At 40.0% G+C, this 22,295-nt stretch overlaps 1 protein-coding gene across 6 annotated transcripts in view; it reads right to left on the bottom strand.

Annotated features, from left to right (window-relative positions):
• PPP1R12B (protein phosphatase 1 regulatory subunit 12B) overlaps positions 1-22,295 on the bottom strand; it is a 215,933-nt gene that overhangs the window by 116,883 nt on the left and 76,755 nt on the right. For 4 of the 6 annotated variants that reach the window (XM_059413108.1, XM_059413106.1, XM_059413107.1 and 1 more), the window contains exons 9-14: positions 16,928-17,040; positions 14,297-14,500; positions 12,933-13,015; positions 11,194-11,319; positions 8,603-8,782; positions 4,675-4,857 (exon numbers count right to left, since the gene is read on the bottom strand). In XM_059413108.1, coding sequence (XP_059269091.1) covers positions 4,675-4,857; positions 8,603-8,782; positions 11,194-11,319; positions 12,933-13,015; positions 14,297-14,500; positions 16,928-17,040 — 889 coding nt within the window. Of the gene's footprint in view, positions 1-4,674; positions 4,858-8,602; positions 8,783-10,623; positions 10,665-11,193; positions 11,320-12,932; positions 13,016-14,296; positions 14,501-16,927; positions 17,041-22,295 lie in introns of those variants that run through there. The other 2 variants (XM_059413112.1, XM_059413109.1) reach the window with 2 other exon arrangements.

The raw sequence follows: 22,295 nt of genomic DNA, 5'->3' as shown, positions 1-22,295 counted from the left end.
TTTGACCTTGTATCTCTAATAACTGTGCCTGGCACATGGCACTCTGTCAATAAAGGATTGATAGTCGGCTTTACATATGTGGATTCCCATTTAAATAGGACTTTATATAGGAAAAACACGTTTTCAAAACATTTTATGCTAGGCACCACTTCTGATTAATTTGCCATTTTTACAGATGCGTCTATCCTCAGTACAACTGTTTCACGTCTAGTTATTGTTACCAAATTAAGTAATAGTTTGAGGTTTCTGATTTGTATCCAAAAATTCTACTACATAGTGATCTGCATGTACTTCTTCTAAAAGTAGCTAAGTATCTAAGTATCTGCATCTGTTAACTTTTCCTCAGAGTGGTTCATTTCCTACGTGAGTCTGTCTTTGGCAGGCAACTGTTTTATAGAAATCCTTTGTACCCTGGGTTTTTGATGTGTTTCTTCACAGTGGTTTCAAATTGCTTGTGCCTATGGCCTCAGAGTTTCAAGAATGCAGACCTAGTTTCTATGGTAAATTCTCGGCTTAGGTCGGGGGTGCCTGGGTGGTGCACTGGGTTAAGCATCCAACCCTTGGTCTCAGCTCAGGTCATGATCTCAGGGTCCTGAGATCAAGTCCCACATCGGGCTCCCCACTCAGCATGGAGTCAGCCCGAGATTCTCTCTCCCTCCTTCTATCCCTCCCCACTGCACATGCTTGCGCTCTCTCTCTTAAATAAATAAATAAATAAATAAACAAACAAATAAATAAATAAAATTCTTGGCTCGGGATTTCCACACATATATATATGGATAGTAAAAAATTTCCCACAGAAGACTTTTCTGTCCCTGCTCAGACCCTTGAATAGGCGCCATCCTTGACACTTCTTCAGGTCACAGGCAAAGTATCCTTTTCATGAACTGGGCAGCCTTTCGAGAGCTCCAGCTTTAGACGGGTTCTTACTTACAGCTCCTGACCTAGTCAGGTCCAAAGCCATACTTCGTACACCCACGCATGGGCATTAAAATCTGAGCCTCCAGACACTGACGTCTGTTCTAGAGGTCTTATACCAACCCTGGGCCACTCAAACCATTCTGGCTTTTGGATTCTCCTCATTTTTGTCACTTCACAGTTTCCTTTCACTTTTCTAAACTCAACTCTATTTTCCTATGTTTATAATGGGAAAGGGGTCCTTATAAATTCATCTACCATGTTGCTAAACGTTTTCCTAAATAAGTTTCGAGTCCATTCACTTTTTTTTTTAAGATTATTTATTTATTTATTTTACAGAGAGAGATCACAAGTAGGCAGAGAGGCAGGCAGAGAGAGAGGAGGAAGCAGGATCCCCGTTGAGCAGAGAGCCCAATGCGGGACTCGTTCCCAGGATCCTGAGATCATGACCTGAGCCGAAGGCAGTGGCTTAACCCACTGAGCCAAGTCCATTCACTTTTTTCGATCTCTTTTGCTACTACCTTTGGGCAAGCCGCTGCTCGCTCTCATGCACCTTTCTTTTGCAATGGTCCTCCCACATCTATTCCTTTCTATCCTTCCCATGTCCAATTCATATGGACTACTGTAACCAGAGTTTAAAAGCCAGAATTTAAAAAAATGTAAGTCAGGTCATGTTATCTTTTTGCTTTTTGGATATTTTCTATAAGACTCAGCAATTCTGTGCCTACATATATAGCCAAGAGAAATAAAAACATAGGTCCACACAAAAACTCGTACACGAATGTTCACAGTAACATAATTCAAAATAGCCAAAAGGTGGAAAGAACCCAAATGTCCACCAACTTATGAATGGCAAAGAAAATGCAGTATATCCACATAATGGAATAGTGTTTGGCCATAAAAAAGAATAAAGCGCCGATACATGCTACTGCATGGATGAACCTTGAAAACATTATTCGAAGAGAAAGAAGTCAGTCACAAAGACCACATATTGATTCCATTTATATGAAATGTCCAGAATAGGCAATTCCATAGAAACAGCAAGTAGATCAGTGGTTGCTGAGGTCTAGGGAATGGGGAGATGGGGGTGGGAGCAAGAGGGCCAATAATGAAAGGTAGGTATGGGATTTCTTTTTAAGATGATGACAATGTCCTAAAATTGACTGTGGTAATCACTGCACATATCTGTGAATATACCCCAAATGACTGAACTGTACACCTTAAATTATATGGTATATAAATTACATCTTTATAAAGCTGTTTAATAAATGTTCCCAGTAGCTCATCATGGTTCTTAACATATATATCCACAATCTTTGTCCTTGGCTCTAAGACTTTGCATTATATAGCTCCTATTTGTTCCTCAAGCCTCGCCTTAGACTGCTCTTTCCCTAACTCTCTACCCCAAAGCCACAACATCTCTCAAATTCTCCAGAGGAGGGGCCTGAGTGGCTCAGTTGTTAAGCGTCTGCCTTTGGCTGAGGTCCTGATCCCACGGTCCTGGGATGGAGCCCTGCACTGGGCTCCCTGCTCAGCGGGAAGCCTGCTTCTCCCTCTCTTGCTCTCCCTGCTTGTGTTCTCTAGATCGTTGTGTCTCTCTCTGTCAAAAAAATAAAATCTTTTTTTTCCCCCCCAAATTCTCCAAAGGATCAAGCACCTTTCCACCTTAGTGGCTTTTCAACAGTCACATTTTTGGCAGGAATGTTCATCCCCTTCTCCCAGCTGTTATTTGCCCTTTACACTTGGAGTATCATCCTCTTGAGATAACCTTCTCCGATCCTACAGGAGAAAGGAAGTCTTCTGTAGGCAGATCTTTGGTCATAACAACTCATACTACTTCTTCACAGTATATATCACATTATTTAGTGTTTGTTTTTCTTCACTACCATATATGTTTGCCAAGAGCTGAGACTGTTTTTCTCATTCACTGCTGCATTACCGAGGTTCATCATAGTACTTTGCAATGGCCGATGCTCAATAAAATTTTGAACAGAATGAATGCTGGTGACTGAGTCCAACAGCTCTTTATGTAATATCTCCTTATTTATCTTGTGCCATTACCTTATTTGTCTAATAAAGATTATTTGCTATCTAATAAATAGCTATATCTCCCTATTATCTTGCACCATTCTAAAAATGCACTTACCTTGATACACCACATTCATTTAATTCAGTGATGTTTTGATATAATTCTTCTATTCTTATATTTGCTGCTTCTTGAGGAATTATGTCCTAGTGACAATATATGGTACACAGTATGTAACCAATAAATATTTGTGGCTTAAGTAAAACTTCTAAAACAAAATTACAATCTGTAGCAGGCACTATATTTTGTTTGTAGGTTATAAAAATCCCAGAAGACAGTAACTCTCTCTCTAGGTTTCTCTAAATAATGGTGCATACAATGAGTATTTAATAATGCAGTTTGATAAGAAGCCTGATTTAGCCATCCTTTCAGGGATCATGATCTTAATGATGAATTTAACTCATTTTACTTGCCTCAGCCCAGAAGCATTTTTTTAAAGGGAGTTTTTTTTCACCTAATATTCAGAAAAAAATTAATTTTGCATTTAGTTCCTAGATGAAACTAATAATACCTTAATTCCATCTGAGCTATTAAATATATAAACATTAAATATTCAAGACTGATTAATTAAAATTTCCTTAGCTGGAAACCAATGAAAAGATGACGCTCTATAATGTGTTAGCCCAGGAAACTGACTTCCTTCTATTTTTATATAAAGAAATGAAAAAAGAAAGGAAGGAATTAAAAGAAAGGAAAAGAAAGGAAGAAGAAAAACATTATTCTTCAACTCACTTAACATCTCTCTTCAACTTCTCAGAATTTTATTCTTCGAACTGTCTTTACAATAAACAAACATCTAAAAAGTTTAACTCGTTATTCTTACAGATGATAAGACTTCTTGATTTATTACACATATACACACACCCACAAACATAAAATCTTCTTCCTTTGGATATTCAAAAGAAAATGAAGCCAGACGGAAATTTAAATTTTGATAAGATTTCACTTCTTTTTCCAGTCTTAAAAAAGGGATAAGTATGGCTTCAGTTTTTAAGTAGATCTGAAACAGCCAAATGGAGGGCATTCTATTTTTTCCACTTTTTCAAGTGGAGGAAAATGTCCCATTTTTCTTGGTCACGTTTTCCAAGATCTCCTAATGCTATCAGAAAGTTCTTCTTAGCGTCTACCTTAAACCTCTCCTGTGCTACATATGACTGCTCTCTCCTAATTTTTCTTGGAAGAAATTGTACAGTAACCAGTCCCTACCGTTCCACCATATCATCATATACTATTGAGTTCTTTTTCTGGTATTTTTTTACGAATTAAAATGATATCCTAGCTTTATTTCTCGGAGTCTTTTTCATGATACTGCTTTTCTTTGCTGCCGAAAAAGTCTTCATCGACTCCTCAGAACAAAAGAAAAGATCCTTCTCCGTGCTTCAGGTTCTCCATCACAAAATGGGGGAAACATGCCTGACCCTGATTTCTTTTATAAGATAAGTGGAAAACAGACATGCCTATATTCGTAACAGAATAAGTATCTATGTTAAATAATCAGAAATAATTAAGAGCTCCATCAAAAGTCTCCCAGAGGCGAAATAGAAAACCCAAACTGTAATATAAAGATCTACTTTCACAAATATATTTGGGATTGGGGGAAAGACTTCACACCCACTCCTTTATCCTACCTCAAAGCAGAATCCCGCAAATGCAATCAGTACAGAACATACCTCCTCCTGTCCCGGGCTTCCACAGAGGAGTCTGTTCCAGGAGTGGAGAGCTGAGTGGCAGTTGTAACCCCATTGGCAGTGCTAGGTGGAGGGCGATTAGTGATCACACAGAGCGGGGTGCTAGAAGAGACATTGTCTACTGTTTTCTCTGTTGTTGAGTCAGCCTGGGATTTGTAAGGAGTCCTGAAACCCAACACACAAAAACACAAGCAGAAAGAGAATGGTCAGGCATGCTACATAACAAAGCACTAGCAGCACACAGACAGAGGGTTTGAGATAAGTTTAACTAGAGACTCTTCTGGCTCAGATTTTATTTGCTGGTTGACTGGTTTTTTCAATTCTGAGCTCTTAAATCTTAGAACAGTATGATTATACATTTAATATGATATCCTCTGCCCAAAGAGTTCTATTTCATGAATTATTTTTTAAGATTAAAATTTTTTTTAAAAATTAGCTATGGCACAAGAAGATAGTAACATATGCAAGAGTGCTTTAAATGATTCCTGAGTACCATCTGGTCTCCACACACACGCACACACAGAGGCAGGGCCTCTCCACACACATGAAAACAACACTAAAGTCACTTACGATATTAATCTCCACCTGCCCCTTAATTCTTGACAGTTGGAGTCTGTGGTAGTCCTCAGCCTAGATTAGATGACCATCTTCTTGGATTCCAGATATATGTGATAAATACAACCTCAATATGTCTAGTTCTTTCTCACCTAGCTCAGCAACTGCTCTCTATTTAACCAAATGGCCTGACTGCCTGTATCCTTAAGTGTATACATGAGCCACCGAAACAAAAACTATTAAGATTCTATATGTAACCTTAACTGCAGACTTTCCAACAGCAAGCTGTATAATTAAACTCATTTACATGAAAACAAGATCTTTGTTTCTTAACAAAGAGTTGAGAGCAACCATTGGCTCTCCACCCAAAAAGCTATCATTTGTGATGTCACAGCTTGTTGCTGGGGTAACAGAGATCCAAAATTGATATTCACAGAGATGGGAAAAGCAATGAAAATAAAGAATGCTAAAAATCTGTTTTTTTTTCACCTACTCACAATTACCAGAAATGCTTATAAGTAGCTATAAGCTCATTTTCAAATAATTACATCATTAGAATAAGCTTGAAAGCAATAATCAGATTGTAAAAATCTAAACAGGGTACCTAGATGCAAATATAAAAATAGAACAGTTCTGAAGAGATATCTAAAAAACACAAGCCACTTCCCCAGAAGCAATTAATGACTCAGAAAAAAGGTGAAATTAAATTCCTCAGACTTACAAGATGTATAAGTCTATAGGACATACCAATATAATTACCCAGCAACAAAGCTATAAAGAATTACATTTATCAAAATCTTACCTGACATTCTTTTTAGGTTAGTAACATGTTTTGTTCTCTCTGTGATTTTTTTCTGCTGTAGAAATGCCAAGGATTTTATTTTACTGAATTACAGAATAGGACTTGAACTATTATTTGGATGTGTGATACGATTTTACAAGTAGAATATTAGAGCAGAGTAGGAAGGGACGCCTGGGTAGCTCAGCCAGTTAAGTGTCTGCCTTCAGCTCAGGTCATAACCTGGGATTGAGTCCCATTGTGGGCTCCTTGCTCAGTGGGAAGCCTACTTCTTTCTCTGCCTGCTGCTCCTCCTGTTTGCACACACCTTCTCTCTCTAATAAATAAATAAAATCTTTAAAAAAAAAAAAAATGATTGCCAGAATAGGAAAAGCTCCAAAGCAGGCGTCAGAGGCTCTGGAACCACTGGTGTTACATTGCAGCCAAGTTAACCTCTCTAGTCTCTTCATCTGTAAAATGGGAATAATGATACCATAAAATCCAGGGCTCTTGTGATAATTAAATAAAATAATTTATGAAGAACACTTAGTATTGGCAAATACTTAGTATTGACAAAAACAAAACATAAGCTCAGTGGAAACAAAATAGTTAAACAGGATCTCTGACATGGAAAAATCTAGGTTCAAACTCTACCTCGATTCCTTACTAGATATGTGACCTTGAGCAGATGAATAGGTTTTGGGTCTCACTTTCCATGTCTATAAAATTAAAATGGTACTTCATATACTGGAGGCCTCTTTATAAACAATGTACGTGTGCCTGAGATAGCGAGTTGCCTGACCCATATTCATTTTCCTTTTCTTCCTAACAGAACCCAGACTTTATTGAGGCCAGCATTGTACTTAGTTAAAAATTCACATTTTCGGGCGCCTGGGTGGCTCAGTGGGTTAAGCCGCTGCCTTCGGCTCAGGTCATGATCTCAGGGTCCTGGGATCGAGTCCCGCATCGGGCTCTCTGCTCAGCGGGGAGTCTGCTTCCTCCTCTCTCTCTCTGCCTGCCTCTCTGCCTACTTGTGATCTCTGTCAAATAAATAAATAAAATCTTTAAAAAAAAAAAAATTCACATTTCCCAAAGTCTTCCTGGCTGCTAGAGGTAGCCAGTGAGACATCAGTAGAAATTGGTGCTTTGGGGGAAACTTCCGTTCAGAGGCCTTCCCTCTTTGTGTATTTCTCCCTTTCTTCCTTCTTCCTGCCTAGAATGCAGTTATGACTCCTAGAGCTTCAACAGCTGTTTTGTGCCATGAGGCAACCCATGGAAATGGAAGCATGATTTAAGGACTGTGAAGCAGAAAGACATTAGGATCCAGGATTCTTTAATGACTTCAAAGCTATGGTGCCAGCCCTGGCTATTGCTGGACCTTCTTAAGTGAGAGAAAACAAGATAAACCTTTATCATATTTTAACCTTAATTATTTAGATTTACTGCTATATGGGAGTAAACCAATTGCTCATGAAATTTTTGTAATTACCTAAGCCAATGCTTGGCACATGATAGGGTTCAACAAATGGCAGCCATTACTATTTCTCCCTAGTCTTAGCTCTTAATACTTAAGCAAGTAAACTCTCTGTGTTTCAGTTTCTTTATCTATGATATAATATTTACTATGCCTGTGCAGATGAATTATGTGAGGGTCTAATAAATTTCTACATAATTATATAGTATTATTAATAATAAATCCAACCCGAGGCTATCCCTCTGAGCCAACCAATGCTCACCAGTTATTTTAAGGAAAGAAATCTAATAAATGGACAAAAATCAATCAAGCACTACCATAAGCAAGTGTTCTTGCAGCAACAAGCAACACTATCATCATTATTTTTCATTTTCTTTGTGTCAGTTCTAGAAACAAACCCCCAAAAAGGGGTCCCTTTGCCATACCCCAAAGTAAAAAAGATCTCTGACCATACATACAGTCAAAAGCCATAGTCAAAACCACAGCTGAAGTTCTGTTGCACTTTCACAATGAAGCCTTGCCCATGCTACCCTGATGCTACCCCTTAGGCAGACTAGACACCATTGCCCCAGGAATATCACAAATCTAGACAAATTCAGACAAACACAAATCTCTTCCCTCCCACAGTGTTTCCAGCAAAATTCTCTCATTGACTAGGAATTTTTAGAAAGCTATAGGAAGCTTTTGGAACAAGAGTTAGCTTTTCTTCTGATTCGGGTTTGTATCTCATACTCTGAAAAAAAGAGTAAGTAGAAAAGATTCCTACTCACAATTACTGGAAAATTAATGTAAGTGAAGTATGGGGATATTTTTAATATGTGTTTTCCCATAATAGGATGACCCTTACACAGGAATCACACAACAGAAGTCATTTTAAGTTGATGCCTAAACACCAAGTACCAAGATATATATATACCCAATGAGCAACTGCTGAGTGGCTAATACAAGTCCAAACAAAACATCCTTGTTAAATCACGGACATTTTCACAAAGAATTCAAACTTGTATCCCCAGTGCCAAAGTCCCTTTGGTTCGAATTTCATATGTGCATCTAGAGGCATGAGTTTCGATGACTGTAACTCAAATGGCCCCAAGAAGCCTTACCTGCCATGGTGTACAGATGCAGTAGTGTTTGCACTGATTGGTGCAGGGCAAGAAGAGGCAGGTTGCCACTTGCTGCCCCGAGAGGTAGATGAACCAATGGTAATGGGTGAGGTAGCAGATGGATTGCGATTGGCTGAAATGTAGGGACTTGTGGGGTCACTACTTCTACCAAATGAAGCACTGCAAAACAGCACACAGTCACTTTCTTCAGGACATGCTGCTCACCCACCATTTCCCAGCACCACCTTCCCCCCCAAGACTGTGCATTTAAAAGGAATGTAGACCAAAGAGAGGGTACGGCAACTGGGAAGTGGAGTGAGTGATCAACTCCAGCTAGAGCTGTGTCACTGGCAGCAAGCAGGCATCTGTCAATCATCCAAAAGAGTGAAGGAACATGGAGGAGAGATGATATGCAATAAGAGAAAGCAGAAGAGTAGTATATAGGAACAGAAGAGGGGCTACGAAATATTAGCAAAGAGAATAATTTCATTAGAAAAAGTAATTTCCAACAAACCCCAAGGCAAAAAATCATGCAACCCCAAATGTCTACCTGATACAGAAGTAGCAGTGCAGAAGCTAAAGTAAGACCAAGAATTTGGAGAGGTTTTGGAGTAGCAATTTAAAATTAAAGAGTGGAGAAGAATAAAAAAGCTCTGTGGGGGGAAAAAAAAAGTCTCTGAGAATTGTGGTTACTTAGCCTAACATGTGTCTTGGGAGGATTCAAGGTTTTAAGTCTAGAACATAATACTGCATGGGCAATAGAAGGTAACTTTCCTTTGTTTCAAATGAAGATAAGTAAGAACCATCTCAATTGAAGCAAAAAATTATTTGGATTAGAATTTTTTTTTTAAAAAGTCTTGACTATTATAGTAATGAGACACAAGCAGAGGTGACCAAGACAAACTATGAAGCCTTCTTTGGTAAAAATTCATTTTACTGGGACACAGGAAAGAAATTTCTGCCCAAGGACAAGAGATGAACTAGAAGAAAATGGAAAGTTTGTTGAGGACTGGTGGAGCCCAAGATGGTCACGTATCTTCTCACACTTTCTTTTTTAAATAGCAATAGCATACAATTCTTCCCTTTTGAAAAGATCATAAAATGAGATTTTGTATAATAAAAAAATGCTTTAAGGGTGACAGAGGTTTGGAAATCCAAAGCATGAAGCAAGTTGTGGATCTTTCAACTCATAATTAAGCATGCTTTCCACCCTAAACAGAAACAGTCCCTTTCTCCTCTGTTTACCATAATTATGCCAACTGTATCTATCTATCTATCCAGATGCTACTCCCTCAACCCATGTGTTAATGATCTGGATGGTGAAAAAGAACAACCCCACCACAATGTAACAACATACATGGAATTTAAATGTGGTTTTCTCTCTTTCCTAGATCTAGAATGTTACTTTCTTAGAAAAGTTTTCTTGGTCTTGGATACAACCATAAGAGGTAATGATGTATCTAGACAGACTAAGACCTTAGCCCTGAAGACAGGTAAGTAATAGCTTCATTGAGCCAAAAACACCGAGTTTGTATATATAATGAAGTGTTAGTGAGATCACTGAACTACCCACTACCCCTGTAGAACTGAAGACCATCCAAAGGCCACAGTGGCTGTTTGTTTTATAGCTCGCTAGTTCCCACGTTCTGACATTAACTAGTTGACAAGATTCCTTCAATCCAGTGGAAATAAGTTTTAAACCCAAACACATATTTTATGGCAAAAGGCTGTTTCTCGGGCAGCCAACCAATCATCCATAAAACCTAATGATGAAGCCCATGGCATGAAGAGGCAGCTGGAGGGGTTGAGTAAATCAAAGTGAAGAAAGAATTCACAGTGAGCAATGAGAGCCAGACTCTTCCACATCAGCAGCAAAGTTCAAATCAAAACACTACTTAAGTGTATCTTACAGCTTAATGGCTCTGGCAAAGGTGCTTTGCTTGCTGGCTGGTACATGGCAAAGAAAATAATGGCAGAAAAGAGAATATATAAATGAGAAAAGGGGAAGGAAACCCATGTACCTTCTCTGCACCAAACTTGCGAGTTTCACATCTTGATGGATCTGAGGGCCATTAAAGTCATAAAAAAAAACAACAACTCAAGTCCCTAAATTAACAGGCTTCAATATGAAACTTCTTTAATGCAATTCAAAACTGTCCCCATTACCCAACCCCCTCACCACCCTATAGGGTCCCTCCCTTCCTCCCCATAAAAATGTAACTTGAGATGAGAACTACTCAAGTTTTAGAAAAAGGAAAACTAGCTACTGGACAAAGGTGATTTAGATTCAGTCCTGCTCGGGGATTACTAGAAGTCACTTCCAGTTGAAGATTTTAATAGGACTGAGAAGGAAGAGTATAAATTCGGATCTGTCTGTGGTGAGAATTTGGAATTAGCTTACTTTACTTCAGTTAGAAAAATAAATGTTAATTTAAAATTAGTCAAGATGTTACTCCCAAGAAATCTAAAAGTAATTCATTTTTGATTCATTTTTGTGGTGCTAATTGGATATAAAATGGCATGCAATTATTACCCATACACCCATAACCAGAGTGAAGAAAAATCATCTCCCGCCGCGTGGAACCTGGTACCTTTTCAAGTAGGTTGATACATAGGTAGAAGGAGCAACTGTCTGTGGAGTTTCACTTCCCTTTGCTTCATCCCTCCACAGCTGCCGTGTGTACGAACCACTCCTCACTAGATTAACAGCTGATTCTCTGGAGAGGCACGGAAGAAAAATAAAACAAAGCACTGATTCCTGCCACCAGTTTTGTCCATGATACAATGCAAACTGGGAGGGTTGCCTGGGTGGCTCAGTTGGTTAAGTGTCTGCCTTTGGCTCAGGTCCTGGGTCAGAGACCCAGAGACCTTTGGCTCAGGTCTCAGGGTCCTGGGACTGAGCCCCACATCAGGCTCTCTGATCAGCGGGGAGTCTGCTTCCCCCTCTGCCCCGCCCCTACCCCCCCCCCCGACTCACATTCTCTCTGTTGCAAGTAAATAATAAAAAAATGAAACAAAACAAAACAAACAAACAAACAAAAACACTCCAAACGGGGAGAGAAGAGCCAGGGACAGGAACTATAATATGGCTAAAGAAATAGAAACACTTTTCGAGCGATGCTTAGTTTTATATGAACCTGTTTTCTATATACACAAAGGATGGGTCAAGTATTACAACTGCCTGCTTTCTTTTATCAGCTTCAAAGCCAACTAACTTCAATAGGTACCAAATCCTTGTATCAAAGGTCTCCAATTCTTTGGTAATAAGAACTCACTTTTGTTTCTCCTTTAAAGGGCTTTACAAAATCAACAGATTGTTCCTAAGTAAGCAGAGAAGAGGATGATGGGGAAGATGAGGAAGTCTGTCACAAGGGAAAGAGGTAACTAAAGAGGAAAAGAGAAGAACATGCTGGAAGTTTACTTAGTGTTATAAATAAAAGCCATCCAGGAAAGGGCAGTTGTAGGATTTCTAATTCACAACTGTTCACTCAGGGCCTTTGCGACCAAAGCTGCAGCTCTCCATAACAGTCCTCAAACTTCAATGTGCATTAGAATGACCTAGAGAATTTTGTTAAAATGCAAGTTCTAATTCAGCAGGTCTGAGGTGGGGCCTGAGATTCTGCATTTCTAACATGCTTCCAGGTGATACCAGTGCTGCTGAGTGGGAAGACCACACCTTGAAAACGAAGGTTCTCGGGTGCCTGGGTGGCTTGGTCAGTTAAGCTGCTGCCTTTGGCTAAGGTCATGATCTCAGGGTCCTGGGATCGAGTCCTGCATCGGGTTCTGCTCAGCAGGAAGCCTATTTCCCTCTCTCTCTCACTGTCTGCCTCTCTGCCTACATGTGATCTCTGTCAAATAAATAAAATAAAATAAAAAAGAAGGAAAAGCAAGCTCTCATTCAGGCTCTGCCTGAGATGCAGCAGTATCTCAAAATCCTCACATTCATTTTCACTGATGAGGAAGACTTGAAATTTTATGTACATACACATTAGAAGTTAATCACTAATTAAACAACACTATCTTTTTATCTACTATGGAGTAGGTCGTGTGCTAGGTACTAGGGGTCCCTGAGAAACCAGACAGATACAGACCCTACCTTCACAGAGCCTGTTGGTATACTAAACAAATTCACCCTTGGAAGGGTCTGGGAAGACTTCCTAAAGACAGTAACACCCAAGCTGAAGGGAAAGCATGAAGGGTGAAGAACTGGCAAAGCACAAGAGCTAGGGCTGGGGCTGGGAGGAGCTCTAAGCAGAAGGGATAAACAATCCATAATGGGCCAGGGGCACCTGCCCCTAGAGGACCATCTTCTGGCCTGTATTCGGATTACCTGTTCTCCTTTTCTTCAATGTCGCTTGTGCTGCTGAGCCTCCGGGGGGCTAGCGAACTAAAATAGCTTTTGTTTTCTCTCTCCTGTAAAATCAAAACAAGTGAAGCACAGAGAAGGTACAATACTGACACAGTGTAACGTTCTGGGTGAAAAAGCAGACAGCGATACACCTATATCATCTTATTTCCTGATCCAATACCAATTTTGGTTTGACTGGTATTACAAAAGGTTACCTTCCAAAGGCTGATTCCTACATTTCCTCCATTAAAAACCAAAATGTAGGGAAATAATTCTCACGGGAAAAGCCAAGATGATCAAAAAAGGGAAAACAGCAGCACAAATGACACAAAGCAGCAGCTGCCAAGAGAGACGGAGCCTTTGAAAGCCACAAACAGAAAGCTCCACTCGAAAGTTCTTCATGAAATAAGCCTTATTTCTTCCCCAGCCCATCTTCCCTTTGAAATGCAGCTTCATGCTGCAGAGTTCATCCAACTAATAGGCTTTCTCTCCTTCAGGATCTCCAGAAATATAATCCTGAGCAAGGGCACTATGGTTACAGGGCAGACTTGACCCCGGAGAAGGGCATCAGGTGAGCTCTAGAAAACCTAGAACCAAAAGTTAAGAAATAACAATGCACTGATCTTGGATGATTACATGGATGAGGGGTTTGTGAAGTAAGCCTGATCATACATCTAGTCATGAAAAAAATGAGGCACTGAAACATGATTTTCCTAAGTGCTAATTTGCCTGAGCTTCATTAGGATCAAAAGTCCAGGGTGCCTGGGTGGCTCAGTGGGTTAAGCCTCTGCCTTTGGCTCAGGTCATGATCTCAGGGTCCTGGAATCGAGTCCCACATTGGGCTCTCTGCTCAGTAGAGAGCCTGCTTCCCCCCCTCTCTCTGCCTGCCTCTCTGCCTGCTTGTGATTTCTCTCTCTGTGTGTCAAATAAATAAATAAAATCTAAAAAAAAAAAAAAAAAAAAAAAAAAAAAGTCCAGCTAAGGAACTTTGCTTCCAAACACTGAAAGAATAAATTACTGGTATTGGTTCAAGGGAAACTTAGGCCATACCCAAATCTTCCTGTTTCTGATTTAATTAATTAATTAATTAATTTGCCCTAGGTAAGGAGGGTAAGGAAGAACAAACATAAACTATGCCAAAAGGTAAAGGGTTTTTCTTTTTTGGCCAAGTAGTAATAGCAAGCAAATCACTAACTGATTAAACTACTGATGTGCCATCTCCCTTTAAAGACTTTGTACTCCCAAAATCAAACCAGGGACTAGAACACACTTTCCTTTGCTCTGAGACTGAATTTCCACAGAAGGGAACTGCCTAGGAACTCCCCCACACCCTGCCTAAACTTCACCTTATCTTTGCTGTCCAGCAGGGCAGAAATCCGAGGGCTTGATGACGACCGGTGGATGGAGGAGCCTCGGTCCCTCAGAGCCTCCCTAGAATTGGCCACCTCACTCAGCATGTTGTGGCTGCCAGTTTTTCTGAGTCCCAGTCTCCACGAAGAAGGAGATTCATCTCTGGGCTCTTCCGGCTTGTTAAAAAGGCTGGAGGAGAACTACAAGGGAAGAAGCAAAGAAAAGAAAAGGAGGAATAAAAAAAGGTCCTGATGATTCTTTTCAGCCTATTTGCCTTTTCCCACACTTAACTAAGTTCAGCGAGGCAGTATCGGGCAGTACAAGAACAAACACATGGCAGGCTTTCTGCCAATGTTCCCTTCCTCACCTGGCAGATGCTAGTAACTGCTCAAGGCTCCCTTTCTCCCTGAGCCAGAAATAGCCTCAGATTCTTAACACAGTGCTCCTACTGACAGAGTTGCTCTCTGAGAAATTAAACACTGTTTGCTCTCTTAGCAATGAGTACTGACCTAGAACACCAGGAGATCCACGTTCTAGTAAAAACATCTTCTCTTGCTTGACTGTGTAACTGAAAATGGGACATTTTACTTCCCTAGGTCTCAACATGCTCACCTGTAAAATGGTGATAATAAGCTTAATTCCTCCTTATAACATGTGAAGACTAGAAAACACAGATGAGGCAATGTATAAATATGTTTTAAGGTACTGTGGTAAGGCTGTGGTAAGCCAATTTAAGTTAACAGTAATAAAAATACTAAAACTTGGGGCACCTGGGTGGCTCAGTGGGTTAAGCCTCTGCCTTCAGCTCAGGTCATGGTCTCAGGATCCTGGGGCTCTCTGCTCAGCGGGGAGCCTGCTTCTCCCTGTCTTTCTCTGCCTACTTGTGATCTCTTTCTTTCAAAAAAAAAAAAAAAAAAATCTAAAACTCACTCCACTCAAATTCTAATTGCTTATTTCAAGAAAATAGTTTATTTGATCTTGGGTAGCAGTTCCAAGTGTTTCAGATCTCACCAAGCAGCAAAATTAAAAAAGAAGAAAAATGGCAGAAGTCACAGAATTGCCATCTGTCTAGATTTTGCCAGGACAACATCTTTCAAACACTTGCTTATCATTTCCATCACTATCATTTCATTAAAAAAAGAAGAACATTTTAACCTCAGAAAAGAGAGCTTTCTGAAAAGCTTACATTGTCTTCATCTCATTTTGCCATAAACCACAGAAAACATCATAGACTAGTGTTAGGCCCAAACACTGGTCTGAAGTAGCTGCTCTTTCGAACGGCAGTCAATGATCCATGCCTGGGACCTGGGGGACCTCTGCAAGATGGCTTTGGTCTTTCTCCAGGTTATCAGGCCACCTTTACTGCCTGGTGGAGTGAAAAATGCAATAGAGACACTAAATCACTCATCTCCAGCTCACACTTAGACTTTCTCTTTTACTTAGTCCCTGAATGGATATATTTATGTACTCCCTCCAGCTCTTTCTAATCCACCCCGATTCTGGGAGTCACGCACACACTCTCTCTCTTTAAAAAAAAAAAACAAGAAATAAAATAAATTAAAAGAAATCAAGAAGTCTAGTCACACTTAGAAGCAGTGGGAATATGTGAGGTAGAGCTATATGCCTGGGTAAGGAGGGAGGTCTGGGCTCTGTCGGAGACATCGCTACAGATTCAAAGCGATGCTCATGGGAATAAACAAGCAGCCAGGCCTTTGCTTCCCCATCTCCACAATGATACCATAGTCCTGTCTTTTCCATTCATGAGGCACTAAGATCGGTGTAAGTTAGTGTCTACAAAACCATAGGGTTTTGGACAACTTCCTTCCCAAGAACTCAGATCAATTCTTAATCTCAAAACTAACTGTATCCTTTGCAGAGCAAGGTCATTATTCAACTCCATCTCACTGCCTAGAAGCCTATAGCTTCTTAGAGGTCTGGGCTGAATTGCAGGAGGAGGTGTCTCTGGTATTTTGAAAAGTTCTTTCTACCTCTGCTCTCTACACATTATGATGAGTACTGACAAGACTTTATTTATGAAAGTAAAATTTTAAACAAGAAGTAAAAAAAGGACGTAAGTCATTGAATCAATTAATACTGAATGCTAGCTATCCTCCTAACCCAGTCTGAACTTTACATATACTTACCTTACTTAGCCTTAGATATGAAGAAAATAAGCAATGGACAAAATTCTTTGGTCCCAGGTCACTATATCCTATGTTATTTAAACACACTGTAGCCAAATTTGGTGCTGGATTTGTAGCTTTTGTGGGCAATGTTATAATGCAATGGTTGCACACCCCCCCAAATCCATACTTTGAAGCTCTGCCCAATATGACTATAATATTTGGAGACAAGGTAGCCATCTGCACACTAGGAAGAGAGACCTCACTAGGAACTGACTCAGTTAGCTCTGTGATCTTGGACATCCCAGTCTCCAGAATTGTGAGAAATACATTTGTATTGTTTAAAGCCATCTGGTTGGTGGTATTTTGTTACGGCAGACTAAGCAGACAAGGATAGGCAAGATGTATCTATATTATATTAAGAGTGCATCTTTAAGGCCTTTCAAACTGTATGTAACCATAGTAGGAGAAATATAATATTCAAATAAGTTCCAAAATACTCACTCTCCTAGCTGAAGAGGCAGAGAAGGTATTCTGAGCTGGTGGTGGTATCTGTTCCGTGATAATACTCTTGCTTTCAGAGTTGGAATGGTTGACAATGGCTTCTGGCTTTTTATCTATTATTTAAGACAAAGAGAAGCAACAAGGGCAAATATAAAAACCTTATCTGTGCATTTATGTATGTACTTTTCTGCTAACAGAAAAGGTTTACCCATTATCAAAACAGAGTATTAGGGCCATGTAATGCTTGGATTCAAACTAAAATGAAATCTCTAGCAACTGTTGCCAAAAGGAAATAAACTCCATGGTAAAATTTCTTTCTCGATAGGCTCTTGTTCCCAGATATATAGCTGAAAACTTCCTCCACATTATGTACCATATATAAAATTCATCAGTAAGTACATAGTAAGAATCTACTCTGTTTTGGGAGATTGGGCAGGAAAAACCAGATAGATCTTGCTTTCTAGGTAATTATAATCAAGACATGAGATAAGATGCATAATGATAATAGTAACAACAGAAGATCGTATCTAAGTCAGGTGCTAAATTGGCTGAGTTGGATCGATGGGGCTTTATGAATCTAGAGTAAATCCTCTGAGGCAGGAAATGACAAGGAAAGATGCCATAGAAAAACTGGAAGACAAATACCAACTGGCAGGAGAAAGAAAGGGTATGAGTAATGATTCAGAAATCAAAATACACACATCTGTTGGTCAGTAAATTTAAGTCTAAGTGGGCCTAATTTAAGCAGGCCGAACTAAAGTAATGAATATTCTTGGGACTACAATAGGAAATAAAGGTAGAAAGGGTTACAAAGGGTATTGCAAGTTAAGCTACAGAACTGTAGTAGGCGAACCCTCTTAATAAATAATGGTAGTCCATTTTATAGGGCCATCAAGTGGAAACTCCAATTGTCTCGTTCACTGCTACATCAGCGCCTACACCTAATAGGTATGGTGGGGCCTTCTGATCCATGTACTCTGGAAATAGGGCCCCAGAGTAATCCACCTATGAATTACGTGACAATTTTAAGCCACGTTCTAGCTGTGGACATTGGGCAAATTACTTAACATATATGAACCTCTCTTTTCTCACTGGTTAATCAGGGATTTAATTCTTACCTATGAATTGCTATAAAGTCTAGAGATAATGTTTTTAAATTGCATTGTTCAATGTCTGGCCATAATAAGTCCCTAGTAAACAGTTATTTATTATTAATGTTATCATTTCTTGTGGTTATTATGAATATTTAAGACATTCTTTAAATATTATCTGAATATCTCTCTCCCTAAGAAGCATACCTTACTACTCAAATGTGACAGATCATTACAGTAAGAACCCTCAATGAATCTATACCCCTGTGTAGTGGCCTCTCAGATTGACTCTGGGCTTATCAATGTGACTTTCTTTTCTTTTTTTTCCTAAAGATTTTATTTATTTATTTATTTATTTATTTATTTATTTGACAAATAGGGACCACAAGTAGGCAGAGAGGCAGGCAGAGAGAGAGGGGGAAGCAGGATCCCCGCTGAGCAGAAAGCCCAATTCAGGGCTCGATCCGAGGACCCTGGGATCATGACCCAAGCCAAAGGCAGAGGCTTTAACCCACTGAGCCACCTAGGCGCCCCTCAATGTGACCTTCTATGGCCACTGGGACATTAGCAAATGTGACACAAGCAGAGGCTTGGAAAGTGCTTGTGCATTGAACACTGCCCTCTCTTCTCTGGAATCCAACTGCTGTGGGAAGAAGCAGGGGCTAGTCTGCTTGATGAACATGGCCCACTTGCTTCATTTTAACCAACCACCAGAGAGGTGAGTAAGGCCATCTGGGACCAGCCAGCCCCAACTAACTTACCAACTGACCACCAACACAGGTGTAAGCCAGTATTACCACATGGAGAGAAAAGCCATCCCAGGGAAGTCTCTCCCAAATTGCCAACCCACAGAATTGGGTATATATAAATAGTTTTTTTAAGCACCACTATATTTAGGAATGGCTTGTTATTTAGCAATAGATAACTAATATGCCAAGTGTTTAAATTGAATAAGTAAAAGAAAGGGGAAAATAGAAATCCAGATCAAACCACTTACATTCACCTCAAGAGAGAATTAGTATTCTTTACAACTACATTTACATGGAAGACACATGAAAACTGTCATTTTATGAGACTATATCTGTGGATCTTTTTAAAATTTTTTTTAAATTTTAAATTAACATATAATGTATTATTAGCCCCAGGGGTACAGGTCTGTGAATCACCAGGTTTACACTTCACAGCACTCACCATAGCACATACCCTCCCCAAAGTCCATAACCCCACCACCCTCTCCCTACCCCCGTCCCCCTGGCAACCCTCTGTTTTGTGAGATTAAGAGTCTCTTATGGTTTGTCTTCCTCCCGATCCCATCTTGTTTCGTTAATTCTTTTCCTACTCTGTGGATCTTTAAAAACAGGATAAATGAATTCAATAAATACTTGTTTAGGGTCACCTGCGTGGCTCAGTTGGTTAAGCGACTGCCTTTAGCTCAGGTCATGACCCTGGGGTCCTGGGATTGAGGCCCACATCGGGCATTCCCTGCTCTGTGGGGAGCCTGCTTCTCCCTCTCCCTCTGCCTGCTCCTCCCCCTGCCTGTGCTCTCTCTCTGTCAAATAAATAAATAAAACCTTTAAAAAAAATGAAATACTTGTTTAGTACATATATAATGTGTTGGGCATTTGGAAACATTTCGCTATAATCCAGTTCCCCATATTCTTCCAATATACACTTATGTATAATGTATATTTATTGTGCACCTACCACTTAGAAGACCCAGTGCCAGGCATTATGGAAGACAGAAAGATAAACAAAACACACAACACATTTCAGTGCTTCTGAAACTTGCTGGTAAGGGAAGAAGAGAGGAGATGAGAAACAAACAGAAATAACACTACTATTAGGTAGGGTAAGTAATATGAAAGAAGTTCAAACAGATAGCTACTAGTCAGAGAAGGGGGAAAAAACTTGTTTCTGTGATGAAAACAAGTTTCATAAAAGAAACTTCTTTTCATAAGAGAAGCGATTTGAGCTGGGCTTTGAAATATGAGGAAAACTTCAACTGGCAGAAATGACCAGGGAAGCTTGTTGGAACCATTTGGCTTCTGCCTCCATCAGGCCACAGAAACTGCTGAGATTACCAGACTCCCTAAATGCTGTCTATTTCCTGACCTCTCCCTTCCCACTCTTACCATTCTTTTTTAAGCTTTTATTTAATTATTTGAGAGAGAGGGAGAGAGCATGCACAAGCAGGGGGAACAGAATGCAAAGGGAGAGGGAGACAGAGGGAGAGGGAGAGGGAGAAGCAGGTTCCCCCGTGACCAAGGAGCCTGACATGAGGCTCGATCCCAGGACCCCGGGATCATGACCTGAACTGAAGGCAGCTGTCTAACTGAATGAGTCACATAGGCATCCCCTTACCCTGGCTTTCCTGATGCAGAAACACATATCCTGGTTATCAACCTCTCTGACCATATCTTCTTTGCTTCCTAAACACAGCATGCCCCATGACTCTTTCTTGTACATCTTTTCTCTACAATCTCTCCCTTGGGAATCTCCTCCTTTCCCATACCTTTAGCTTCTACCTTTTAGGCAGATAATTTCCACATTTCACTCTGCCCCTGCTACTCTGAGGAGTCCCAGATCAAAGTCAGGATCTCAGGCACACGACTTGGCAACTATGAGACCCAATTTTCCTCACCCCTTACAGGGTCAATTTCCCACTCTAAAACGTGGTGATAATACCTCCCTCAGAGTGTGGCTGTAAGTACACTGCAGAGTAAAAAGCACTACCCAAATGTTGTTATAATCCCTCAAACTAAATATAATCTCTCTTACTAGTGAATACCATTGACAACATTTATATCTCTCATGTGACATGTATTTTATTCATGTACATGCCTTCCTATTCCCCTGTATGTCCTAGATGTATCCAACAAAAAGCATTTATTTAATGAACATGAATGCTTGTCCTGTGTCAGGCGTCATGCAGAGACTTAGGTGTAAATGATAAACCTAGAGTTCCAGCAAGAATGATGAGTGCTACAACAGAGGTAAGTATGAAGTGCTAGAGGGATACAAACAGGGGAGCAATTATCATGGGGTGGGAGAACAGTGAAGCAATCCACTCCTTTTCAGTTTTTTATATAGAAAAACCTAAAGAAGGGCTCTTCATTCCAGTAAATCCTATAGCTTGTAACAGAAATCAGTCAATAAACATTTGATAGAAAGGAATTCTAAGGTGCAAATAAATGTTCAGGGGTAGGAAAACTAAGGGCATGTTTGGGGAAATCAAGAAATCCAGCTTGGCTAGTAAATGACACTGCCTATAGATAGTACTGGAAAGCTCAGCTAGAGATAGATTATGAAAGATCTTGAAGGTCAGGCTACAGGACTTGGGATTTACTCTACAAGCAAAGATGGAAGTAGCGAAAGAGGTCGTAGATGGTTTCTGGACAGGGGTGTAATATAATCAAAGGGAGCTGAGGGTGTTTTACTCCAACCACAATGTGGAGATGGGCTGCAGGGACCAGAGACCTGAAGCATGGGAACATATTGCAAAGCAATTCCAGTAGTTCAGGGAGCTCCCTCCCATTCTTCAAATACCTTGGTAGCTAACAAAGTGATCTAGCATAGAGCAAGACCAGATAGTAATTAATTCCTGAAGCTTAAGACATGTAAGTCCTCAATAAATAATAAAAACATTAAAAAGATGAACATTTACAAATGTTGATAGGTACTAGACTAGCATCTCCAGAGCAAGTTGTGCTTGCTTAATAATAGAAATTCAAGGCTCCATGAGTAAAAAGTCATCTCCTATGCTACAAACTTAGTTGGTATCTATCTTCTCTATACAATCAGTGATCTTTCATTTCCTTTGATGACATGCAGTGAGCTAATACTATACTAATATAAAACAGTGAGTGCAGGACACATGTACTATAAAACTTCAGTTATCGTTGGGCTGCCTGGGTGGCTCAGTGGGTTAAGCTTCTGCCTTTGGCTCGGGTCATGATCTCGGGGGCCTGGGATCAAGCCCTGCATCGGGCTCTCTGCTCAGCAGGGAGCCTGCTTCCTCACTCCCCCACCTGCCTCTCTGCCTACTAGTGATCTCTGTCTGTCAAATAAATAAATAAAATCTTTAAAAACAAAACAAAACCAAACCTTAGTTATCGTTAACTTCCAGTTATCCATGAGAGCTATTCTGTTGCCACTGAACCTCTATTCAGTAAAACCTAGTATCTCTTTTCTCAGTGTTTGCCTATGTATCAAAACCAGTGGGTACTTCTGCAACTTGTGGATCTAACCATGTTCAGCACCTCACTCTCACTGTTGGG

Source organism: Mustela nigripes, chromosome 10 (assembly GCF_022355385.1).
Source record: "Mustela nigripes isolate SB6536 chromosome 10, MUSNIG.SB6536, whole genome shotgun sequence".
Lineage (NCBI taxonomy): Eukaryota > Metazoa > Chordata > Mammalia > Carnivora > Mustelidae > Mustela > Mustela nigripes.
This window is presented reverse-complemented; position numbering and strand designations above follow the sequence as displayed.